The sequence below is a fragment of the Phoenix dactylifera genome, unplaced genomic scaffold (genome assembly GCF_009389715.1).
Source record: "Phoenix dactylifera cultivar Barhee BC4 unplaced genomic scaffold, palm_55x_up_171113_PBpolish2nd_filt_p 000356F, whole genome shotgun sequence".
NCBI lineage: Eukaryota > Viridiplantae > Streptophyta > Magnoliopsida > Arecales > Arecaceae > Phoenix > Phoenix dactylifera.
Window position 1 is genome coordinate 182,213 of NW_024067814.1, and position 22,555 is coordinate 204,767.

The 22,555-nt window shown below is 40.2% G+C and overlaps 1 protein-coding gene across 4 annotated transcripts in view; it reads left to right on the forward strand.

The window, feature by feature from the left end:
- The window catches only part of LOC103697526, a 46,384-nt gene that overhangs the window by 7,960 nt on the left and 15,869 nt on the right, over window positions 1-22,555 (forward strand). For 3 of the 4 annotated variants that reach the window (XM_039118477.1, XM_039118475.1, XM_039118474.1), the window contains one exon: window positions 9,816-9,941. The exons of the other annotated variant lie outside the window; for it this stretch is intronic. In XM_039118477.1, coding sequence (XP_038974405.1) covers window positions 9,816-9,941 — 126 coding nt within the window. The remainder of the gene's footprint in view (window positions 1-9,815; window positions 9,942-22,555) is intronic. 4 annotated transcript variants of the gene reach the window in all.

Consider the following 22,555-nt stretch of genomic DNA (forward strand, 5'->3'; position numbering starts at 1 on the left):
AAAATAGTGCTAGAGCATGAGAGGATCCTTTATGTGATAACGGATCAAGCACCTGAGCAGCCCGCTGCTAATGCATCAAGATCGGCCAGAGACACTTATCAGAAGTGGCTCAGTGACCGGATCACTGTTCGATGCATCATGTTGGCAGCAATGAGTGATGAGTTTAGTAGGCATTTTGAGAATACGCAGCCGGAAGATATCATTCAAGTGTTGAATGAATCATTCGGCGTTCCTGACGACGTTGAGAGGCACAAAACTAGTTGTGCCATCTTCAGCGCCCGAATGAAAGATGGGACCTCGGTAACTGATCATGTACTGTACATGATTGAGTTGATCGAGCGTCTAAGCTCTCTTGGCTTTTCCCTTCATGATCAATTGGGGAAGGATGCCATACTAAACTCATTGCCTGGATCATACCGTCCTTTTCTCACTCATTTTCGTATGACGAAACCTGTAGTGAATTATCACCAATTGTTGGGGTTACTACAGACATTTGAGAATGATCACCAACTTCTTAAGAAGACGGTGAATTTAGTGGGAGGTTCATCCAAGGGTCGCTCCTTTAAGAAAGGGAAAAAGAAAAATAAAATCCAAAAGAAACAGGTGCACCATGCTCAGCCTAGTCAGAAAAAGAATAAAAAGGCTGATCAAAGCAAGGCGGAGTGCTTCTTCTGCAAGAAGCAAGGACATTGGAAGAGGAACTGTCCTCTTTACATTGCATCCCTCGATCCGAACCGGCCTAAGAAAAGTGGGCAATCAGTTGCCAATCAAGGTACTTATATGATAATACCTTGCAATTTTTCTATTTGTGATAATTCGAACTGGGTATTGGATACCGGTAGTCCTTTTAATATTTGCAATTCGTTGCAGGGGCTACAAGTCAGTAAGAGGTTTGAAGAAGGAGAAAGGTTCCTGAATGTTGGAGATGGAAGACCAGTTCCAGTTCTAGCTTTAGGAATTCTTAAACTTGAATTCAGCTCTCATGTAAATGTCCTTAGTGATTGTCACTATTGTCCAAGTTTTCTATTGAATATCATTTCTGTAGGCCTTTTGGCCAAAAATGGTTATGAAATATCAATAAAAAAGGATTATTGCAATGTCATTTGGAATGGTGTTGTTGTAATGAATGGAATTCTGAGTAATGGCATTTACATTTTGTCACAGCCTGTTCATGTAATGTATAAATCCAATAAGCGCCCTAGAATAGATAATGTCACGGATGTCTACCTTTGGCATCATAGGCTAGGTCATATTAACAAGAATAGGATGAACAGGTTAAGTAAAGAGGGAATCCTTGATGTTAATGATTGTGAATCATTGACAACCTGTGAATCATGTCTTCTTGGTAAAATGACCAAATCACCTTTTACCGGAAAAGGTGAACGAGCCAGTGATTTATTGACCCTTGTACATTCTGATGTATGTGGGCCAATGAGCACAGATGCTAGAGGTGGGTATTCATATTTCATTACGTTTACAGACGACCTTTCTAGGTATGGTTATGTCTATTTAATGAGACATAAATCTGAATCATTTGAAATGTTCAAATTATATCGTAATGAAGTAGAAAAACAAACTGGAAAGAGTATTAAAACTCTTCGATCAGATCGAGGAAGTGAATACCTCTCCAGTGAATTTTTGACATATCTAGGAGAAAATGGGATTCTCTCCCAATGGACTCCTCCTGGTACACCACAATATAATGGTGTGTCAGAAAGGAGAAATCGAACTCTGTTAGACATGGTTCGATCCATGATGGGGTTTGCTAATATGCCCATATCCTTTTGGGGATATGCTCTTGAGTCAGCCTGCTATATTCTAAATAAGGTTCCAAGTAAGTCTGTAAATAAAACACCACATGAGATGTGGACTGGACGTAAGCCGATGCTCTCTCACCTTAGGATTTGGGGGTGTCCGGCGTACGTCAAACGTTTGAAGACAGACAAACTTGAACCCAAGTCTGACAAATGTTTCTTTGTTGGTTACCCTAAAGAAACTAAAGGATATTACTTCTACTTTGCTGAAGAACAAAAGTTGTTCGTAAGCAATAGAGCAATTTTCTTAGAAAAGGAATTCCTTGGTGAAGGAACAAATAGCTCTAATGGTGAGCTTAGAGAAGTTCAACATGTAGAAGATCCGACACCATCTACTGAACCAGTTGAGTCGGATTTGATTAGATCAGATCCAGAACCCATATTAGATGCACCATTAAGGCGATCGGGTTAAGTACCACGTCAGCCGGACAGATACTACGGTTTCTTGGTCCGGAATGGGGATCCTATCGAACTTGATGAAAACGATGAGGATCCGATCACATATATGGATGCAATGCAGAGGTATGACTCTGATAAATGGCTTGGAGCCATGCAATCCGAAATGGAATCCATGAAGGTCAATGATGTTTGGACATTAGTTGACCCAGCCGAAGGAATTAAATCCATAGGGTGTAAGTGGATATTCAAAAGGAAACGGGGCGCAGACGGAAAGGTAGAGACCTATAAAGCCCGTCTGGTTGCCAAGGGTTATCGTCAACGTTATGGTATTGACTATGACGAGACGTTTTCTTCTGTGGCAATGCTTAAGTCCATTCGGATTGTGCTTGCGATAGCAGCACATTTAGACTATGAAATCTGGCAAATGGATGTAAAGACCGCATTTCTAAATGGAGATTTATAAGAGAAAGTGTATATGATACAACCTAAAGGTTTTACATCTGCAGATGAGTCTAAAGTGTGCAAGCTTCAAAAATCCATTTATGGATTAAAGCAAGCTTCACGGAGTTGGAATATACGTTTTGATAAGGTAATCAAAACATATGGCTTCATTAAGAATGAAGAGGAACCTTGCATTTATAAATGGGCAAATGGTTCAGTTATTATATTCCTTATTTTGTATGTGGATGACATTCTTTTAATCGGGAATGACATTCCTGCATTACAAGGAATAAAGGTTTGGCTATCATCTCAATTTGCTATGAAGGATTTGGGAGAAGCATCTTACATCCTAGGGATGAAGATTTATAGAGATAGATCTAGAAGATTGCTTGGATTATCCCAATCCATATACATTGATACTATACTGAAGAGGTTCAGTATGATTAATTCCAAGAAAGGCTATCTTCCGATGGGCCATGGAATTAACCTCTCTAAAAGGGATTGTCCGACAACCCCTCAAGAAAGAGAGAGTATGGATAGAATTCCATATGCTTCGGCAGTGGAATCTATAATGTATGCCATGACATGTACTAGACCAGACGTGGCATACTCACTAGGAGTAGTGAGCAGATACCAGTCTGATCCAGGTAGCAACCACTGGAAGGTTGTAAAAACCATCCTTAAGTATTTGAGAAATACTAAAGATCAGTGGCTTGTCTATGGTGATTCTGACTTAAAACTTGAGGGATATACTGATTCAAGTTTTTAGTCAGATCAAGATGATAGCAAGAGCGTGTCAGGATATATCTTCACTCTTAAGGGTGGGGCCATCTGCTGGAAGAGTTCCAAGCAGCATACAGTGGCAGATTCTACATGTGAAGCAGAATATATCGCAGCATCTGATGCCGCCAAGGAAGCTGTATGGTTGCGGAAGTTCATCACCGAGCTTGGAGTGACACCCTCCATTGATGGTCCAGTGCCTGTATTTTGTGACAATACTGGGGCCATAGCTCAAGCAAGAGAACCCAAAGCATATCAGCGGACCAAGCATATTCTACGTCGCTACCACCTGGTTCGAGAGATCATCGATCAAGGTGATATTGATCTTCAGAAGATTGACACAAAAGAAAATCTGGCTGACCCATTTACCAAAGTCCTCGGCATCAAAGAGTTCGACGAACACAAGTCGAAGATGGGTATTAGATACTGTGCCGATTGGCATTAGGCTAAGTGGGAGTTGTTGGAATTTGTATCCTAAATGTCAATCGTCAGCATGTTGATGATTGAATTTTGTAAATAAATTGACAAATTAATAAAGTGTTATTTGGCATTATTCATCATTTCATCTTCAAATGATCTCTTATATGATGAAGTCCTTAGGACTTATGTTATGATAAAGGAGGATTTATCTTTGAGTCCTTAAACTTGTTTGCGACGAAATGATATGTTGTTACTAGGACGACAACATTATCGAAATTAGGTCGTTGTGTGACATATACGTTGGTTGTCCTCTTAACCAAGGAATGTGGAGACACTGGTATGCCACACAAGTGAAGTGTAGAAGTACATTTCACTAAACGTGACCAATTCCGGAACGCTCTACTGTCGAGAGATGTTCCGAGTGGATATGGGTATAAGTTTGGCCCTCTGACCTGAGACCGCAACCTGTGACTAGCAAACAACTCACTGTACTTTGGTACCGGACTACCTGAATTTCTAATTCAGTGACGGAAGGTCACTGGGTGCAGTCAAGTACTTGCGTAGTCAGTTGTGAGTCAAGATGGAATTGACCCCTCCTGAAAATAGGAGATAATGTCTTGTGATTAATTTAGCAAAACCTTGGCCAGGGTAATCCCAGTAAAGAGTCACGGGATATCTAAAGTTAATCACATAATGGATGTACTAATTATAGGGTTGACAGTGAGCTCTAAGTCATCCTGGCATTAGGAGTCAAAGGGATTGAATTATACAGTAACCATAGTTCAGGGTTCCAGAATATTTGCTTCGCATATATTCGACCTATCCGGACGTCGGGTACCATTGCTAGATGGTCACATCGATTAGTATAGAAAATTGTTCCTATACTACCGGCTTAGGTTCGAGCCTATGAGGTCACACGCATAGAAGATTCCTGATTGATCAAGAAAGCTGATGAATGATTAAAAATCATTCAGGGATAATTTGGTCAATTTGATTAGCAAATTATCTTATAAAATAATTAAAGTAATTATTGAAGGATTAATTAGTAATTAAATTACTAATAAACTCAATTTGATTGAGTAATTGTGCTAAGGATGAGCCAAATTGAATTGGATTCAAGTTTGGGCTCAATCAGGGTTTTGACCTGATTGGATTAGGTCAGAACCAAAAAGGACTTAAGCTGATCAAATTAATTTTAAATTAATTTGTTCTTAATTGGGGATTGACCTAATTGAATTAGGTCCAACACAAAGTAATAATTCAATTTGATTGAGTTTGCATGAGCCAAAATTGAATTGGATTCAATTTGAGCTCAATCAGGGTCTGACCTGATTAGATTGGGTTCAACCAAATTGCTTTGTTTTAATTTGGGTTTGACCAAATTTAATTAGGTGCAACCCAAGGGGATTAGGCTCAGATGATGTGGCAATTATTGGTGACATGGAATTGGATTTCATGAATTTTAAATAAACAAATTTATTGCATGGCACATGGACCCATTGCTTGACACATGGCGACATTGTTTGTTATTTGAATTTAAATTCAAACATTAAGCAATGTGTTAAATGATTTTAATCACTCAAACCATCAGCCAAGGTGGCGTCTGAGTTTTTGAATGGATTAAATTCGAATTTCAAGAGGTGATTTTGAAATTTTGAAGTGTTTTACCTTGCCGCATGGATTTCAAATTCCTTCCCTCTTGCACATGTGTTTAAAATTTGAATTTAAATCAGATTTGGTTGAGATCTGATTTGGGTTGTTCCTATTCCTTTGCATGTGCCAACTAAAAGAGGTTTTCTGAAAATAAATTTTGAATTTTGAATGAAAATTCGGAGGCCATTAAAAGGGGTCAAACATGGGCACCAAAAATACATCCATTGCAGCCTTCTTCCTCACCCGCCTCCTCCTCCTCTTCTTCTCCATTTTAGATAGGGTTTTCAGGGTGAATATCTCGAAGATTCAAGATCAGATCTGAGTCCTCTACTTTTCTTACAAACCTCATCTCTATCTGCTTCAAGACGATTGATCAAGAGTTGATTGAATCCCGGCGGACAGATTTCAGCTTTCAAGTGTTCTGCAGCTGTTAGCACTGTTGCGGAAGAAGATCCTTCAGGACTTCGTGTGTACTTCTCGTAGAGGCCATTCATGTGCGTGGCTGCGAAGTCAAGAATCAGATTCACAACTTTCATCCATCATAAAAGGTATTAATCTAGCATTAATCATTTATTATGGTGTCAAGGTCTAGGTCCAATTTCCCGAGGTTTTACCCTCTTTTGGGGCTCCTCACGGAGATATCTCCAGAATCCATTCGATGGATATTCGGAGATTAATTGGAATAGAGTTCTTAAGTTTCAGATCTGATAGTTAATCATGCATAAAAGTTTTAGCATAATTGTTTAAACGATTCCGGCATAATCCTATATGTTCTTAAGGTGCTGATTTCTAGATTTGATCTTGTAAGCATGCATGAATTAAATTGTTTGATTCGGTTTTTCCGCTGCGTTTTAAAACTTAAAAAGAACTACGTATGGCTTGATCCCCTTATGAAGGGGTACGTAGGCAACCCGATCAGGTTCAGCCATGGTTTTCAAAAAAAAAAAAAAAAAAATTCAGCATGCTAAACACCGAAGAACCTAGGATTCACTTTCAGGCTGACCTTGAGGAAGTATTTGCAACCTTGAGGAGATCTCATATGAAGCTCAATCTAAATATATGTGCCTTCAAGGTCACCTCAGGGAAGTTCCTTGGACTTATGGTGACATAGCGTGGGATTGAGGCCAACCAGAAAAGATTCACACTAACCAAGTGGATGACTAGTTATTAAGGACTAAGTATTGGCAGTATTTCTCTTGGGGTGCACCATCCCTGCAAAAATAGAAGCTTGAGAGTAGCAAGAGGAGGATGAGCTGGAGGACTTCTGGATACTTCAAGTTGATAGGTCTTCCAGCTTAAGAGAAAGAGGAGCCAAGCTGATCCTCACTAGCCTAGAAGGAGTTATCATAGAGTATGCTCTGCTGCTTGGCTTCAAAGCATTTAACAACGAAGCCAATTATAATTCCCTCATCACTGGCCTTAAACTAACCAAGGAGCTTGAAGTCCAATACTTGAAGGCCTTCAATGACTCTGAACCCATTGTCGGACAAGTCCCACAATGGCCAAGTATCTTCAAAAAGTGAAGGACATCTCCTCAACCTTTAGTAAATTCGAAGTTCAACGAATTTTGAGGATAGAGATTTTCAAGAACAACCTACTCCCAAAGCTAGCCACTTGGATTGCATTGAGTTGAAGAAGACAGTCTACCCTGAAGTGCTTAAGAAGCCTAGCATTGAGGAGGAGCCAAGCTCGATCATGCAAACCAACTTCGAACCGAGCTGGATAGATCCCCTCGTTGACTACTTTTAGGATGAAAAGCTTTTTGAGGATAGAAAGGAAGCTTGGAGGCTTAGATACTAGGTGACTTGCTATGTCCTCCTAGAGGAAAAATTATACAGGTGGTCATTCACCCTACCTCAGATATCTCTGACATTTGAGGCAAACTATGCCTTTCGGAAGGTCCTGGAAAGAATCTTGGGCAACCACTTGGGGGGAAGGGTACTAGCATACAAACTTCTACGATAAGGCTGCTATTGGAAAACCATTTTGAAAGATGCGGCTGACTTCGTGAGAAGGTACGACCAATGTCAGCGACTTGCAAATGTCCAATGACAACTGGCGGCCCTGCTTAAGCCGATCGACATTTTATAACATTTTGCTCAGTGGTGGATGGATATCCTTGGACCTTTCTCATAAGCAACCGAGCAAAGAAAATGTCAAATAGTAGCCATCGAATACTTCACTAAGTAGGTTGAGGCCGAGCTGTTAGCTCGGATCTTAGAGAGAAATGCCCAAGATTTTGTTTGGAAGGTGATTATAGGTTGGTTCGAGCGTCCGCAGGTGATTGTCACTGACAATGATAGGTAGTTCGGCAATGCTCGTTTTAAGCATTTTTGCGTTGAGCTTTATATAGACCATCAGCTGACCTTGGCAGCCATCCTTAGACCAACGAGAACGCCGAGGTGACCAACAAAATGATATAACAAGGCAAACGATACTATAGGGATTAGAGACGAGGCTAGACTGAGCACAGGACTTTAGGAGGATGAGTTGCACAACATCTTTTGGGCATACCAGACCACATACTGAACCCCAACAGGAGAGATACCCTTCAGCCTCGTGTTTGGCATGGAAGTGATGATTTTGTTGGAGAACAGTCTACCATCCTATCGGCTGGACTCATCGACGAGTAGAGAAACCCAGGGAATCTCCAAGCCAATTTGGACTTGCTTGAAGAGATAAAAGAATGAGCTCGAATCTGGATGACTGCATAATATTAGTGCTAAGTAGCTCGATATTATAACTCCTGAGTGAAAACCAAATTCTTCTGACCCGGGGACTTAGTGCTTAGGAAAGTTGAGATGGTGCAGCCAGGAGAATAGGGCAAGCTCACACAAATTAGGAAGGACCATACAAGGTAATGGAGGTTAGTCATCTAGAAACCTATTACTTGGAGCAACTTGATGGGACATCTGTGCCTCAAACACAAAATTTAGCCAACGTACGAGCGTACCATTAGTAAAATAAACTGTTATATCATGTAACCTAACCATGAATGAATAAAACATCTTTTTTTTGGATTAGGAGGGGTTAATCCTAAATTTTGAGAGTCTAGCAAAGGTACTCATGAAAGGCCTTAGCCTACTTAACTATAGGATTTTCTCGTCATCATTATCTCTTATTAAAATTATGGTTTTAATCACTACAATAACTGTTACTTGTTGAAAAGTATTCAAATTAAGACTAATTAAATTGAAAATAAATAGCTGCCATCATGGCTATTATTTGTTATTCCAAAAAAATGATGATCAACAACAAAAAAAAAACCATTAATATTTCCTCAAATCACTCTTGATTAAATAAAACATACTTTTAATTATTGACTAAATAAAAAACTCGTTTAGGTTACATGATATTTGAATTGAGAAAATACACCATCTTTTTCATTGCACATATGCAAATAATGAACATGTGCCGCTGTTTCTATGGGTTGGTGGCTTTTATAATGGAATAAAATTTAAATAATGACTATATTTTAATAATCCTTTATTAATGTATGCAATACACCTCCCCACCGATGCTTTTATTGTAACAGCCATTATAACATTACATTAACAGATTATTTATTTATTCATGCTTTTAATCACCGATCCAATAGTACACATACTTGTATCTTATTTATTGATACTTCTGTCTGTTTAGTGGACGTGTTAAATTTTCTCATTGTTTGCAGGGCCTAATCGCCCTGTTCATTTAAGATATTCAATATAGGTAGTTTTTTTTCTCAAATTAGGTAGATTTGGTGTTAAGTATAAAAAGGGTAGGAAGGGATAAGCATGAGAAATATGAGGAGGCCGCATCTCTCATTGCAACGATTTTAACTACCAGAATCCTCTAGAATCTCATGGTTCTGTGAACTTCCTAGTTTGTCTCCTTGCGTTCCTGCACCTTCCTGCTCTAAGCGGAGGCATCTGATGGACAACTTGATCCAGAATCCAAGCAGGTTCTAGAGAACATATAAGATACATGGTTATCAGCATTTCCATCTAGTATCAGCAAGCTTACCCATAAGGCTAGGCTTTGATATCAATTTTTGTACTTTGAAAAAATGCATACAGTTTTAATATTTCGCAGTAAAAACATGGTTACGAATACTTCTAGCACAGAAGCAACAGTCTAAGTTGCATTCTATGGAGCACTATCCTTGTTTTCCTTGGACTGTAAATGTTTCAGTGCTAATAACAATTTGCATCAGGAAAAGAAAGAAGAAAAAATGTCATAGAATGATGGAGTTTATATTAAACAGTACAGTTATTCTATTATATTTTGACAAGAGAATTTGTGTATTTTTTCGTTCGAGGTGAATAGTGGAACCAAACCTAACTATCTCGGTGTTCAAAAGAGTCCACCATCTCTGGCATTGTGTCCTGTAACGAATAATTGCATATCTACTTCAGAGGAGAAGAATGATCTCAAGCACTATGTCCCTCCATGGTAAGCTTCCGTTTACTAATTATCTACTCTTACTACCTTAAAGACGAAAATTTTGAGAGATGAGTGACTGCTGAAGGAGTGTCAATATATTGCTGAACCCCTTGCCGTACTGCAAAGGTGACCACTATTGGCTCTACCAGCTTAGCACAAACATGATGATGAAGAATTCTAGTTCACACATAACTGTTCTCACCTTGTGGGCTGCTAGAAAAAGTAACGATTAACGCGAGCTATGGTTTCCAGTTTCTTTTTTTTTTTTTTTTCTAAGCTAGAGATTATTCAGGTTAAACTTAATCATTAATCAATCCCCAAAATAAAGGCTTGATGTAACGAAAGAATATTTCTCTCAACCCATTTATGTCAAATCTCTCAAAAGATATTTAAAAAAAATAAAAAAATTGGTAAAAGTAGGGTTTTAAGTCTCCTTTTCTTTCATATCCACATCCTTCAATTTAAAAACTAAGGTACCACTACAAGAAAATGGGGTTTTGCCGACTCTTCCCCGCCGACGCTAAGTAAAAGCGTCGGCCAATTTCGACAGGCCGCCAAAATAGGACGACGCTTTTATGTAGCGTCGGGTGAAATTTGAATACGACGACGCTTTAAAGCGTCGTCGGAGACCAAACCGCACCCAACGCGCGGATCTTTCCTTTTTCCTCCCCGATCCTCTGCCTTTTTTCACAAACCCTAACCCTTTCACCCAGCCGCCATCCCCCACCCCCCCCCCCTCCTTCCTCCCGGATCCCTCCTTTTTCCTCCCCGATCCTCTGCCTTTTTTCACAAACCCTAACCCTTTCACCCAGCCGCCATCCCCCACCCCCCCTCCTTCCTCCCGGATCCCTCCTTTTTTCTCCCCGATCCTCTGCCTTTTTTCACAAACCCTAACCCTTTTCACCCAGCCGCCATCCCCCACCCCCCCTCCTTCCTCCCGGATCCCTCCTTTTTCCTCCCCGATCCTCTGCCTTTTTTCACAAACCCTAACCCTTTCACCCAGCCGCCATCCCCCCCTCCTTCCTCCCCGATCCAAGTTGGCTACCCCTCTGCTTCGGATCCCCCTCCCCCTCCGAGCTTCGAGGACGACGGTGGCCATCGAGAAAGGTGTTCTACCCCCTCCGAGCTGAGGATATGGCGGTGACGGCGGGCGGGCTGTGGTCCGACGAGATGAGCGGCCATGGATGCAGGTAGATGGAGGCCCCCGTCCATCTCGTAAGTTTCATCTCCCCCTCACCTCTCCATCCACCCTTGCAGCCCCATCTCCCTCCAAGAACTCCTCCTCCTCTCACCCTCCGCTCATCGGAGGCCCAGGCCGCAGCTCGTGGCAGAGAAGAAATTGGATCAGGCCCCAAGGAACGTTCGAAGGGCTCGGAGGCATCTGGAGAAGGAGATCGGGAGAGAAGAGTATGTTCTGATTTTTTAATTTTTCTAGTTCTTCCGGTATTGTTTTTTTGTTTTTCATTTTCTTGATTCTGGAACCCTGCAAATCAGCGCATCTGAGGGCGATGGAGGTGGCCAAGGAAGCTGGTGCTCTGCTCTCCTACGACCCCAATCTCCGGCTGCCCCTTTGGCCATCACCCGCAGAGGTCAGAGAGTAGATCAGCGACGCCGAGCTGGAGTTCCTGACCGGGGAGAACTCTGTGGAAGATGAGGTTGCCATGAAGCTTCTCCTGGTCACCATCGGGGCCAAGGGATGCAACGCTAGTGAATACGACGTCGGGTGAAATTTGAATACACCAAGGTATTTGCAATTCCCAGTAATTAGAATCAAGCTGTATCTTCAATCGCGGGTTTTGTTGGTGACATCTGCTGTCGATCTTGATTTGCAATTCCCAGTAATCTCCTGCTATGAAGCTCTAGCGGCCCACCCTGAAGCTTAAGCCAAGAACCATCGGGGACAGCAAGTCCCCGATGAAAAATATTTTTTTTTAAAAAACGTAGGGCTAACGCCGACGCTTTTAAGCGTTGCTAAAAAGCGTCGCTAAAAACCGACCTTTTGCAACGTTTCCCAGCCGCGTCGAGAAAAATTTTTCCCACTCAGGTATCGTCGACGCTTCGGCGACGCTTTGAATAGCGACGGTCGGGTCTTTACCGATGCTTATAAGCGTCGGTAAAGGTTGAAAAATGCGCCGGAAAAGATCCTTTTTTTTGTAGTGTACATAGCCTCTAATTATAATGGTGAGATCCATTCTTACATAATTCGGTCCAGAATTCTCTCCTAATTTAAATAAGACTAGCTTTCGATAAACAAATATAACTAATAGAAATAAATATGAAAAAGCTAAAATTTTACGGAACGTAAATCTCAGCTTCTATATCAGCTTTGTCTTCTATTGTTCTATCTAATTCTTCTTAGATTGAAAGATACAAGCAGTGAAAGTCTTTCCTAAAAAAAAAAAAAAATCGGTTTGAACAACTCATTTTTCAGACCCTAAACAAAGAAATATCCGTCCAAACCAACTAGAGGATTGACATTATGTCATAGATGTCAAAAAATTATCCGACTTAAGAAAAAAGACTAAGTTATAGCCTCCAAAAATTCTGCGTGCGATTCAGCTTTCCAATGTGACGGATCTCACTTATAAACCTTATCCAACCCTACTCGCAGTGGCCAAAGTGGTCCACAACAAGTCTAGTGATCCTTCTAGATTAGGATTCTCCATGTTAGGTGATTTTACTTCTACGAAATTAAAATTGAAGATAGAAAAATACTTGCTTCTCCATCTCACAGCTGAACTACTTGGCTTGCTCGGAGATAGTTTCTGGTCTTGCTCTTCTTTGCTTCTCGATATTAGCGAACTACCCATCCCACTTCTCTATTTAGACTTCATGGCAGGGATGCTTCTTGCCATCCTTTCTCCTTGACGAGGACAATGGTGACTTCCCTCTATTTCGATCTTGATCGATCGACCTGTGGAACAAAGAGGCGAGAGCTTAGCCTCTCATAAGTGAACCTGCTTCTCATATGACCATCACAAACTTATTATAGGTTTTAACAAGTCGCTTCGCATGGACAGCAATCATGAGATGTATGTTTCCCTATGTTTTCAAAGCATGGATCATAAACACTTTCCCATTCTTGGCGAGATGATACTTCCTTTGCTGCCTATAAAAGATTGGATCAAAGCAAGGGTTCCCAAGAATGATTGGGCATGCATCCAAAAAAACTACTTCGCATGTTACCTCATCAATATTCTTCTCAATTATTGTGAATCTAAAGGTACACTGCTTGATGATTTTCAACTCGACATCTTTCTAAAATCCATCCGAAAAGGGAGGGATATGATGAGGCTTGGTCTGCAACCCTAGCATCCGAATAGACTTTCAGAGATAAGACTCTTCTAGCTTTCAAGTTCTATAATAACTTTGGTGATGCTCCATTTCATCTAAATCTTCAAGTGGAAGAGTTCCTCTCGCATCTCTAGATCTACCTTAGTTATTGTCACAGATTTCATCAAGTGAAGACCCATGTCGATGTATGTTTAGTCCCATATTGGTTATGCACTAGACAGATTTTGGGTACTTATACAGGGCTAAAGAATTTAAATAATACCTTTCAACTAGCTTTTTTAAAGATGGTCCCACATTGTTACAAATGGTATCCGAGCAAATGCAACCCATAGTCCATATGGACTAGGAGATGCTGCAGCACGACCCCTTTGAAGTTGACTATAGGCTAATTATGGTACTTGTGATTAGATATACATATATTTGAACCCTTAGCCTGACAAGTATGCCAAATCTTAAATAGAGGAAGTATGGAGGACCCATGTGGACATGTGCTTGTCCCATATTGGCTATATACTAGGTAGATCTTAGGTATTTATATATGGATAAGGAATCCAAATAATATATTTTGGCTAGCCTTTTTTAGTGAGGTCTTAGGCTCAATTTTGAATCTGTTTGCTCAAGCTCCGGTAGCTCCTCAACCTCTGTTACATTAAGGGCCGCCTTACCTTTCTTCTTACAATCCTTTGACTTCTTCCTCTTCGACTACAACTTGGGTGAAACTTCCAACACTTTTCTTAGTATATCCACTAATATTACAATGGTCGTAGTAATTTTTTTTGAGTCATGTTGATATGCTTCCTACTCTACTCCATTTTCTAATATAATTTTCAACCATCTTTCCTAAACTTATCACCTTTCTTGCCGTCCCTATGTTGCTTTTTCTCCTTAATCCTCATGGCTTCATGCTAGCTTCGATGATATCTTTAATTTTGAAGAATTTCGGCTCCTTTCGGATTCTCTCATAGAGACCTCCAATGTACTTCATAAAGATTGCATGATTATTATTAATAAAGATCCTAAGTGAGATAAATTGCTTGTGGAACTAGGTGATATAATCCTAGACTGATTGATCATGCTTCTATCATAGATACTGCCACTTGTTCCGCCGATCCTTCTCGTGGCCAATTGGGTAGAATTGGTTTTTGATTAAATCTTTGAATTGGATTCATATCAAGTTAGAGACGTCATTGTTCCTCGTATACAAATTCTATCAAATAAGAGCATGGTTAGAAAGCTTAAGATGGGCGAAATTTACCTTCTGGACTGTTGACCCCCTAATGGATTTTGATGAATACAAAACACTAGAGTTTAATTTATCTTAACAATTTACTTGAGGATTTCAGGTGATTAACTAAGAATATTGTTAAGAAATATCTAGGCAAGTTTCCATATTTTTCAAGAATTTATTGAAGAATTTTTGAGTTGAAGAAAACAGATCAGGGACAGCCGAGACGTCTCCGGGTCGTCTCAGAGACGTCTCTGGCACAGACAGGAAGAATTGGCACGTCTGGAGACGTCCCCGGCACCTGGTGAGGCGTCTCGCAGGGTCGGAGTCGACTCCCGACACTGCGGAGTCGACTCTCTCAGAGGCGGCAGAAAGGCCGATTTCAAGGGATGCGCGCGAGTCGCCTCCACAGGAAGCGGAGTCGTCCCCGCAAGTAAAAAGCAGACTTCCCGAGTCGTCCCCAGAGAGTGCGGAGTCGACTCTCTCAGAGAATTCCAGAGGACATATTTTTCAGAGATAAACCAGCAGAGTCGTCCCCGAGGCAGCGGAGTCGTCCCCATGCAAAAAGCGTAAACATCCTGAGACATCCCCGTAAAGTGCCGAGCCGACTCTCTCAGAAAAACAGAAAAACAAGAAGTCAAAGAGACCTTCTGCGGAGTCGTCCCCGTAAAGCGCAGAGTCGACCCCAAACAACGTCAAAAGAAAGTTTATACAGCCGAGACGTCTCGCGTTGAAGCGGAGACGTCTCCGGAGCGCCTGGGACGCGACTGACACACTTTTTCAGGTTTGTTTGAATTTCAAACTTCCATATCTTTGTGTCTAACGGCTATATTTGCTTTTCGATCTATAAAAGGGAGCTCTTGAGTGCCTTCCTATATCTTCTCACCAACCCAACACAAGATCATTCAAGAGAGAAGAAAGAAAAAGAGGTTCAAGGGAGTTAGAGCTTTCAAGAGGAGAAATCAAGTGCATTCAAGTTTTTTCCAACTGATTTCGTGCTCAACCACTCACTCCCACTTGGCATTCAAAGCTCACATTCAAGCCAACGCGATCCACATCGGAAGAACCATCATTCCCCAAGCTTCCAACGGCCAAAAGGGTTCTTCCGGGTTTTAATATTTCTCATTTCTATATTCGCTTCATTAAGAGCTTTTAAATCCTTGTAAAACTTTTCATTATTGTGCTTGTTCCAGTCAAGGGACTTGGAACAAGGAAAAGGCATCCCAAGCCTAGGTGAAATTGGGGGATTGTAGGGTTCGTTGTTAGCCCGGAGTAAAACAACGAGTTGGGTAGTGCACTCGCAAAACTACCGGACTGTAATCTTGGATTATAGTGGAAATTCCCAAAGGTGCTTTGGGGAGTGGATGTAGGAGCAGTGGAAGCTCCGAACCACTATAAAACCTTGTGTTTGCCATTGACTGTTCTCATACCTCTATCTTTACTCTAGTTCATACATTTGTGTGTTTTATTTTTAATTAGAGAAAAAGTTTTAAAACACCCAATTCACCCCCCTCTTGGGTGACCATCTCTGGGCAACAAGTGGTATCAGAGCGGGTGCTCTGTGTATTTCTTGAAAGACCTAACCGTCTTAGCCAAAGATCTAGATGGCAACACCCTTTAACAATGTTCCTGCCGAGGGGCAAGCAACCAATAGACCTCCACTCTTCAATGGGACAAATTATACCTATTGGAAGACTAGAATGAGGATTTTTATTCAAGCACAAGATTATGCCTTGTGGAGGGTTATAATCAAGGGACCACACGAACCATCTCACATGGTTAATGGCATTCAAGTTTCCAAACCTGAGGAGGATTGGGATGAGAATGATAATAGGATGGTTCAATTCAACGCTAGAGCCATGAACTCATTATTCTGTGCTCTAGATGTGAATGAGTTCAATAGAGTTTCCACCTGTAATTCCGCCAAGAAAATATGGGATAGGCTTGAAGTTACCCACGAGGGTACAAATCAAGTCAAAGAGTCTAAAGTGAACATTCTAGTTCACAAATATGAGTTATTTAAGATGGAACCCAATGAAACCATTTCATGCATGTTCACACGCTTCACGGACATAATAAATGGTCTAAAGAATTTAGGTAAATCTTACACTAACCCAGAACTTGTGAGTAAAATTCTCAGGTCTTTGCCAAAAGCATGGAAAGCGAAGGTCACGGCGATCGTAGAAGCCAAAGACCTCAACACACTGGGGCTTGAACAACTTTTGGGCTCATTGATGACGCATGAGCTCACAATGAAGCAACATGAAGAAGATTTGCCAAAGAAGAAGACAATCGTACTCAAGGCTACTTCGAGTGTGTGTGAAGAAGAAAGTAGTGAGAGTGAAGAAGAAAGCGAAGATGAGGATTTGGGTTTAATAGTAAGAAAGTTTAAGAAATTCATGAGAAGAAAGAAACCCTTCCCAAGAAAGAAGTTTGGAGGGAGAAATGATTGGGAAAAGGAAAAAGAAAAGGAAAGAGACCCAATCATATGTTATGATTGCAAAAGACCGGGACACATCCGTTCCGAATGCCCTCAACAGAAGAAGCACTTTGGAAAGAAGAAGAAGAAGGCGTTGAAAGCAACGTGGGATGATAGTGACACATCCTCCTCCGAGGAAGAGAAGGAAGAGACCGCCAACTTGTGCTTCATGGCATTCGAAGACGATGATGTATGTCAAAGCTCAACTACAAATTTTACATTAGAAGAGTTATATGAAGCTTTTCAAGAACTCATGAGTGATTGTAGTATGCTAGGAGCAAAGAATAAAGAATTAAAAGCCTCCAATCAAAGACTAAAGGATGATATTAAAAACCTATTGATTGAGAAGGAGAGCGTTAAAAATGTTAACACCATTGACCTAAAAAATAAAAATTCAAAACTTAGCATTGAAAATGAAACGGCAAAAACACTAATTAAGGAATTGAATCTAAAAGTAAAATCCTTACTCAATTGTAATGCCTCATTTGCACAAAATGTTGAAACCCTTAAAAATGATAAGGAAGAATTGGCTAAAGAAAATTTGGTTCTTAAAAATGAGGTACATAAGTACAAACCAATTGTGGAGAAATTTACACAAAGCTCTGAAAAATTAAATCTTATTCTATCAAATCAAAGAGCTATTTTTAATAAAGTCGGATTAGGATATAAAACTGGCAAACAACAAAAGTACCTAAAGAATTTTTTTGTGAAAGCAAAAGATGTCAAAACTGAAAAACCTACATGCTTTCATTGTGGAAAAAGTGGACATAAAGCCTATTCTTGTATTCAAAGAAAGATTCAAACTAACAAGAGTACATTTGTAAAAGGTAAAAACACAACTAAAGTATGGGTGCCCAAGGGAACAAACTACACTAACCAAGAAGGACCCAAGAAAACTTGGGTACCTAAGAGCTTCACATGATTATTTCGCAGGTATGCCTTGCAGCCGGGAATAAAAAGAGAATGTGGTATCTTGATAGTGGTTGCTCAAGGCATATGACCGGTGACAAGAGTCTCTTCGTCACCTTGAAATCAAAAGAAGGAGGAGTAGTCACATTTGGAGACAATGCTAAAGGTCAAATCATTGGTGTTGGTAAAATCTCCATATCACCCTCCTCATTTATTGACAATGTATTGTTAGTTAATGGACTAAAACATAATTTATTGAGTAAAAGTCAATTTTGTGACAAGGGCTTTAAAGTGTCATTTGAATCTTCACTATGCATAATTAGTAGTCCAGTTGACAATGAGATCATACTTACAGGACATAGGCATGGAAATGTTTACATGGTAGACCTTGATGATCTCACCATGAAGGATGGCCAATGTCTTGTAGCCATGGATCCCAAAGTCAATGAGACTAGTTGGTTATGGCATCGTAGGTTAGGACATGCTAGCATGGATTTAATTTCTAAATTGATTACAAAAGATCTAGTCAAAGGACTACCAAAAATAGACTTTGAAAAGAACAAAATTTGTGCTGCATGTCAATTAGGGAAACAAACAAGAAGTTCTTTCAAGTCTAAGAACATAGTCTCAACATCAAAACCCCTAGAACTAATTCACATGGATTTGTTTGGACCCACTAGAACTGCTAGTCTAGGGGGTAAGAAATTTGGTCTTGTAATTGTTGATGATTTTTCACGTTTTACATGGGTTTCATTTCTTGCACATAAAGATGAGTCCTTTCCCGCTTTTATCAAGTTTCATAATAAGGTTTCGAATGAACTCAATCTTAAACTAAAAGCAATTAGGAGTGATCATGGTACCGAGTTTGAAAATCAGCATTTTGAAAAGTTTTGTGAAGAAAACGGTATCAATCACAATTTCTCGGCACCCAGGACACCCCAACAAAATGGGGTGGTAGAAAGGAAGAATCGCACACTAGCAGACATGGCTCGTACCATGTTGTGCGAATCGGATCTACCAAAGTACTTTTGGGCTGAAGCAATAAATACTGCTTGTCATATTTTAAACCGTGCTTTAGTTAGATCTATCTTAAAAAAAATGCCTTATGAGTTAATAAAAAATAAGAAGCCCAGTATAAGCTATTTTCATGTTTTCGGTTGTCGCTGCTTTATTTTAAACAATGGGAAGGACAATCTAAGTAAATTTAGTGCTAGATCAGATGAGGGGATCTTCTTAGGTTATTCCTCATCCAGTAGAGCATACAGGGTCTTCAACAAGAGAACTCTCGTTGTTGAAGAATCCATTCATGTTGTTTTTGATGAAGCTAATGGAGATTCTTCTAGAAAAGAAGAAGATAGTGATGCAGGTATACTTGAAGACAGAATGAAGGAGTTCTCCATACAAGACAAACAACTTGAAGATGAAGTCAAAGAAGATACAATTCAGCAAGATGAAGAAGATCAACCCCAAGCAAGAAATCAAGATCTTCCTAAGGAATGGAGGTATGCACATGGTCACCCAAGGGATCTAATCCTTGGTGATCCTTCACAAGGGGTAAGGACAAGATCCTCTCTAAGAAATACTAGTAATTATCTTGCTTTCGTTTCATAAATAGAGCCTAAATCACTAGAGGAAGCCGAAAAGGATGAAAATTGGATAAATGCTATGCAAGAGGAATTAAATCAATTTGAAAGAAATCAAGTTTGGACTCTAATGAAAAGACCCCCTAATGTTTCAATTATAGGCACCAAGTGGGTATATAGAAATAAACTAGATGAAGATGGAATAGTTATAAGAAACAAAGCTAGACTAGTTGCCAAAGGCTATAATCAGGAGGAAGTAATAGATTTTGATGAAACTTTTGCTCCTGTTGCTAGGTTAGAAGCTATTAGACTACTTTTGGCATATGCATACTTCATGGATTTTAAACTCTATCAAATGGATGTAAAAAGTGCCTTTTTAAATGGTTATATAATGGAGGAAGTTTATGTAGGACAACCTCCAGGTTTTGAAAACCACTTACATCCAGATTACGTTTATAAATTGCATAAAGCATTGTATGAACTTAAGCAAGCCCCTAGGGCATGGTATGAAAGATTAAGTAATTTTCTAATTGAAAATAAATTTAAGAGAGGAAATGTAGACAAAATCCTCTTCATTAAAAGAAAAGGGAATGACTTATTGCTTGTGCAAATTTATGTGGATGATATAATTTTTGGTGCTACTAATGATAGTCTTTGTCAAGAGTTTGCCAAGCTTATGCAGAGAGAATTTGAAATGAGCATGATGGGTGAGCTCAACTTCTTCCTTGGGCTACAAATAAAACAATCAGAGGAAGGCATCTTCATCAGTCAGTCCAAATATATCAAGAAAATGTTGGAAAAATTCAAGATAAAGGATGCAAAGGAAATCAACACACCCATGGGCTCAAGTTGCAAGCTTGACAAATATGAAAAAGGTAAAAGTATAGACTGCAAATTGTACAGAGGTATGATAGGCTCTTTACTTTACCTTACTGCTAGTAGGCCAGATATATTATTCAGTGTTTGCATGTGTGCTAGATACCAAGCATGTCCTAAGGAATCACACTTGCAAGCTGTTAAAAGAATTTTCAGATATCTAGTAGGGACATCTAATGTAGGCTTATGGTATTCTAAGCAATCTGACATAAATTTAATTGCTTATTCCGATGCTGACTTTGCCGGGTGCAAACTCGACAGAAAAAGCACAAGTGGCACATGTCAATTCTTGGGTGCTAATTTAGTTTCTTAGTTTAGCAAGAAACAGAATTCAGTGGCCTTATCCACAGCTGAGGCTAAATACATTGCAGCTGGGAGCTGTTGTGCCCAAGTGCTTTGGATTAAGCAACAACTCGAAGACTTCGGTATCAAAATGGACAACATACCAGTTAGATGTGATAATACAAGTGCAATTAATTTAACAAAGAATCCTGTCCAACACTCTAAATCAAAACACATAGAAATTAGGCATCACTTTATAAGAGATCATGTGCTGAAAAATGATGTGATGATTGAGTATGTATGTACTGAAAATCAATTGGCCGATATCTTTACAAAGCCCCTTTGTAAAGATAGGTTCAACTTCTTAAGGAATGCTTTGTGCTTATTTGATCCTAGCAAATAAATTGAACTTGTAATGCAATGCTTTGCTACTCAAGCTAGTAATCCACCACAAGGTCAGAAATAGCAAACCTAGCATCTATTAAGTGAAAGCATAAATCTATCTAAGTTAAATGACGAATTGTTTGACTTTCTGGAGGATGGTTACCCTCTCTTGGACTCTTCATAGAGATATTTTCAGAGCCTATTTCATAGGTATTCGAAATTTGGTCAAACATTCCTCATTTCAATATTAATAATTCAAAAATTATTATCAAACTTTTATAGGGTGTATTATTAAAGGGCAGGATCACAAACAAACTCACTCTATATTCACCAAAAGAAATCATGTTGATTAGTGTGGTTAAATAAAATAAATTGGGAAAAGATAGAAATCATTCAGAAAATTTTCAGTGCCGGAGACGTCTCTAGCAAATCACAGAGACGTCCCCCCGGCGAGACGTCTCGTGCTAGTCGTGGAGACGTCTCGGGGACCGAACGAGAGTTTTTAAAATAGGTGAAACAGCTCGAGCCGACCCGAGCTATCTTCTTTTGTCCCCGACAAAAACAAAAAACCCTAGCCTCCGTTTGCTCTCCACCTCAAACCGAACCAAAATCTCCCCATTTCCCTAGGGTTTTCGATTCATGGCACCTAAGAGAGCTAGGAGAACGGGTGGGAGGCGTCCTAGGGTAGCGACCGACGGCGAGGAACGGAGGGAAGAGCCTTCCGCGCCATCTCCTCCGGTTGCTCCGCCAACCACGACCCTTTCCTGTGCAAATCGCACAGTAACCACTGGTAGGTACATCGACTTTCAGTTTCTAGCAAATGAGGGGTTCTCTATTGGAGAGAGACTCCGAGCCCAAGGTTGGGAATACCTTTGTACCCTAAATACATCAACCTATCCCGGCCTAGTTAGGGAAATGTTTAGCAACATGGCCTTAGGGGACTCGGGGTACACTGGATATGTCCGAGGGACATTGATAGAGATTAATGAGGATGTTCTATCTAGTGTATTACAAATTCCTAAATATGGTGAGGCTCCGACCTCACACCCTCAAAGGGAAATTGCCCTAAACTTAGTTTTAGGACGAGAGGACTGCGGCCCTCTTGATGTGGTTAACTCCCAAGACCTCAATGCCGAGATGAGATTACTCTTGAGCATTGTTAACCAGGTCCTATTCCCAAAAACCGGCCGCTTCGATTTCGTTTCGGAGCGAGATTTAGTTATCATGCACCACATCTTACTAGGGATCCCCCTAAACCTCCCTAGACTTATGTTAAACTACATCTCTATATGTCATAGGTATTCTAGGTTTAGCATACCATATGGGATGATTTTCACTTTACTATTCAAACACTTCAAAGTTTCCATTCCTGAAAATGAGCCTGCAAAACCCTTAAGAAACACCGACTACTGCAATGAAAGTACAATGCATAGAATAGAGTTTCACAAGGTAGATGGATCATGGGTTAAGGTCCCAAAAAGAAAATCTCAAATCCTAGAGCCTGAGATCCCACATCAGGAGCCAGACCACCACTCTCCTCCACAGCCATATGGGCTTTCCTGATGTACCCTCCAGCTCAGCTGGATCTTCC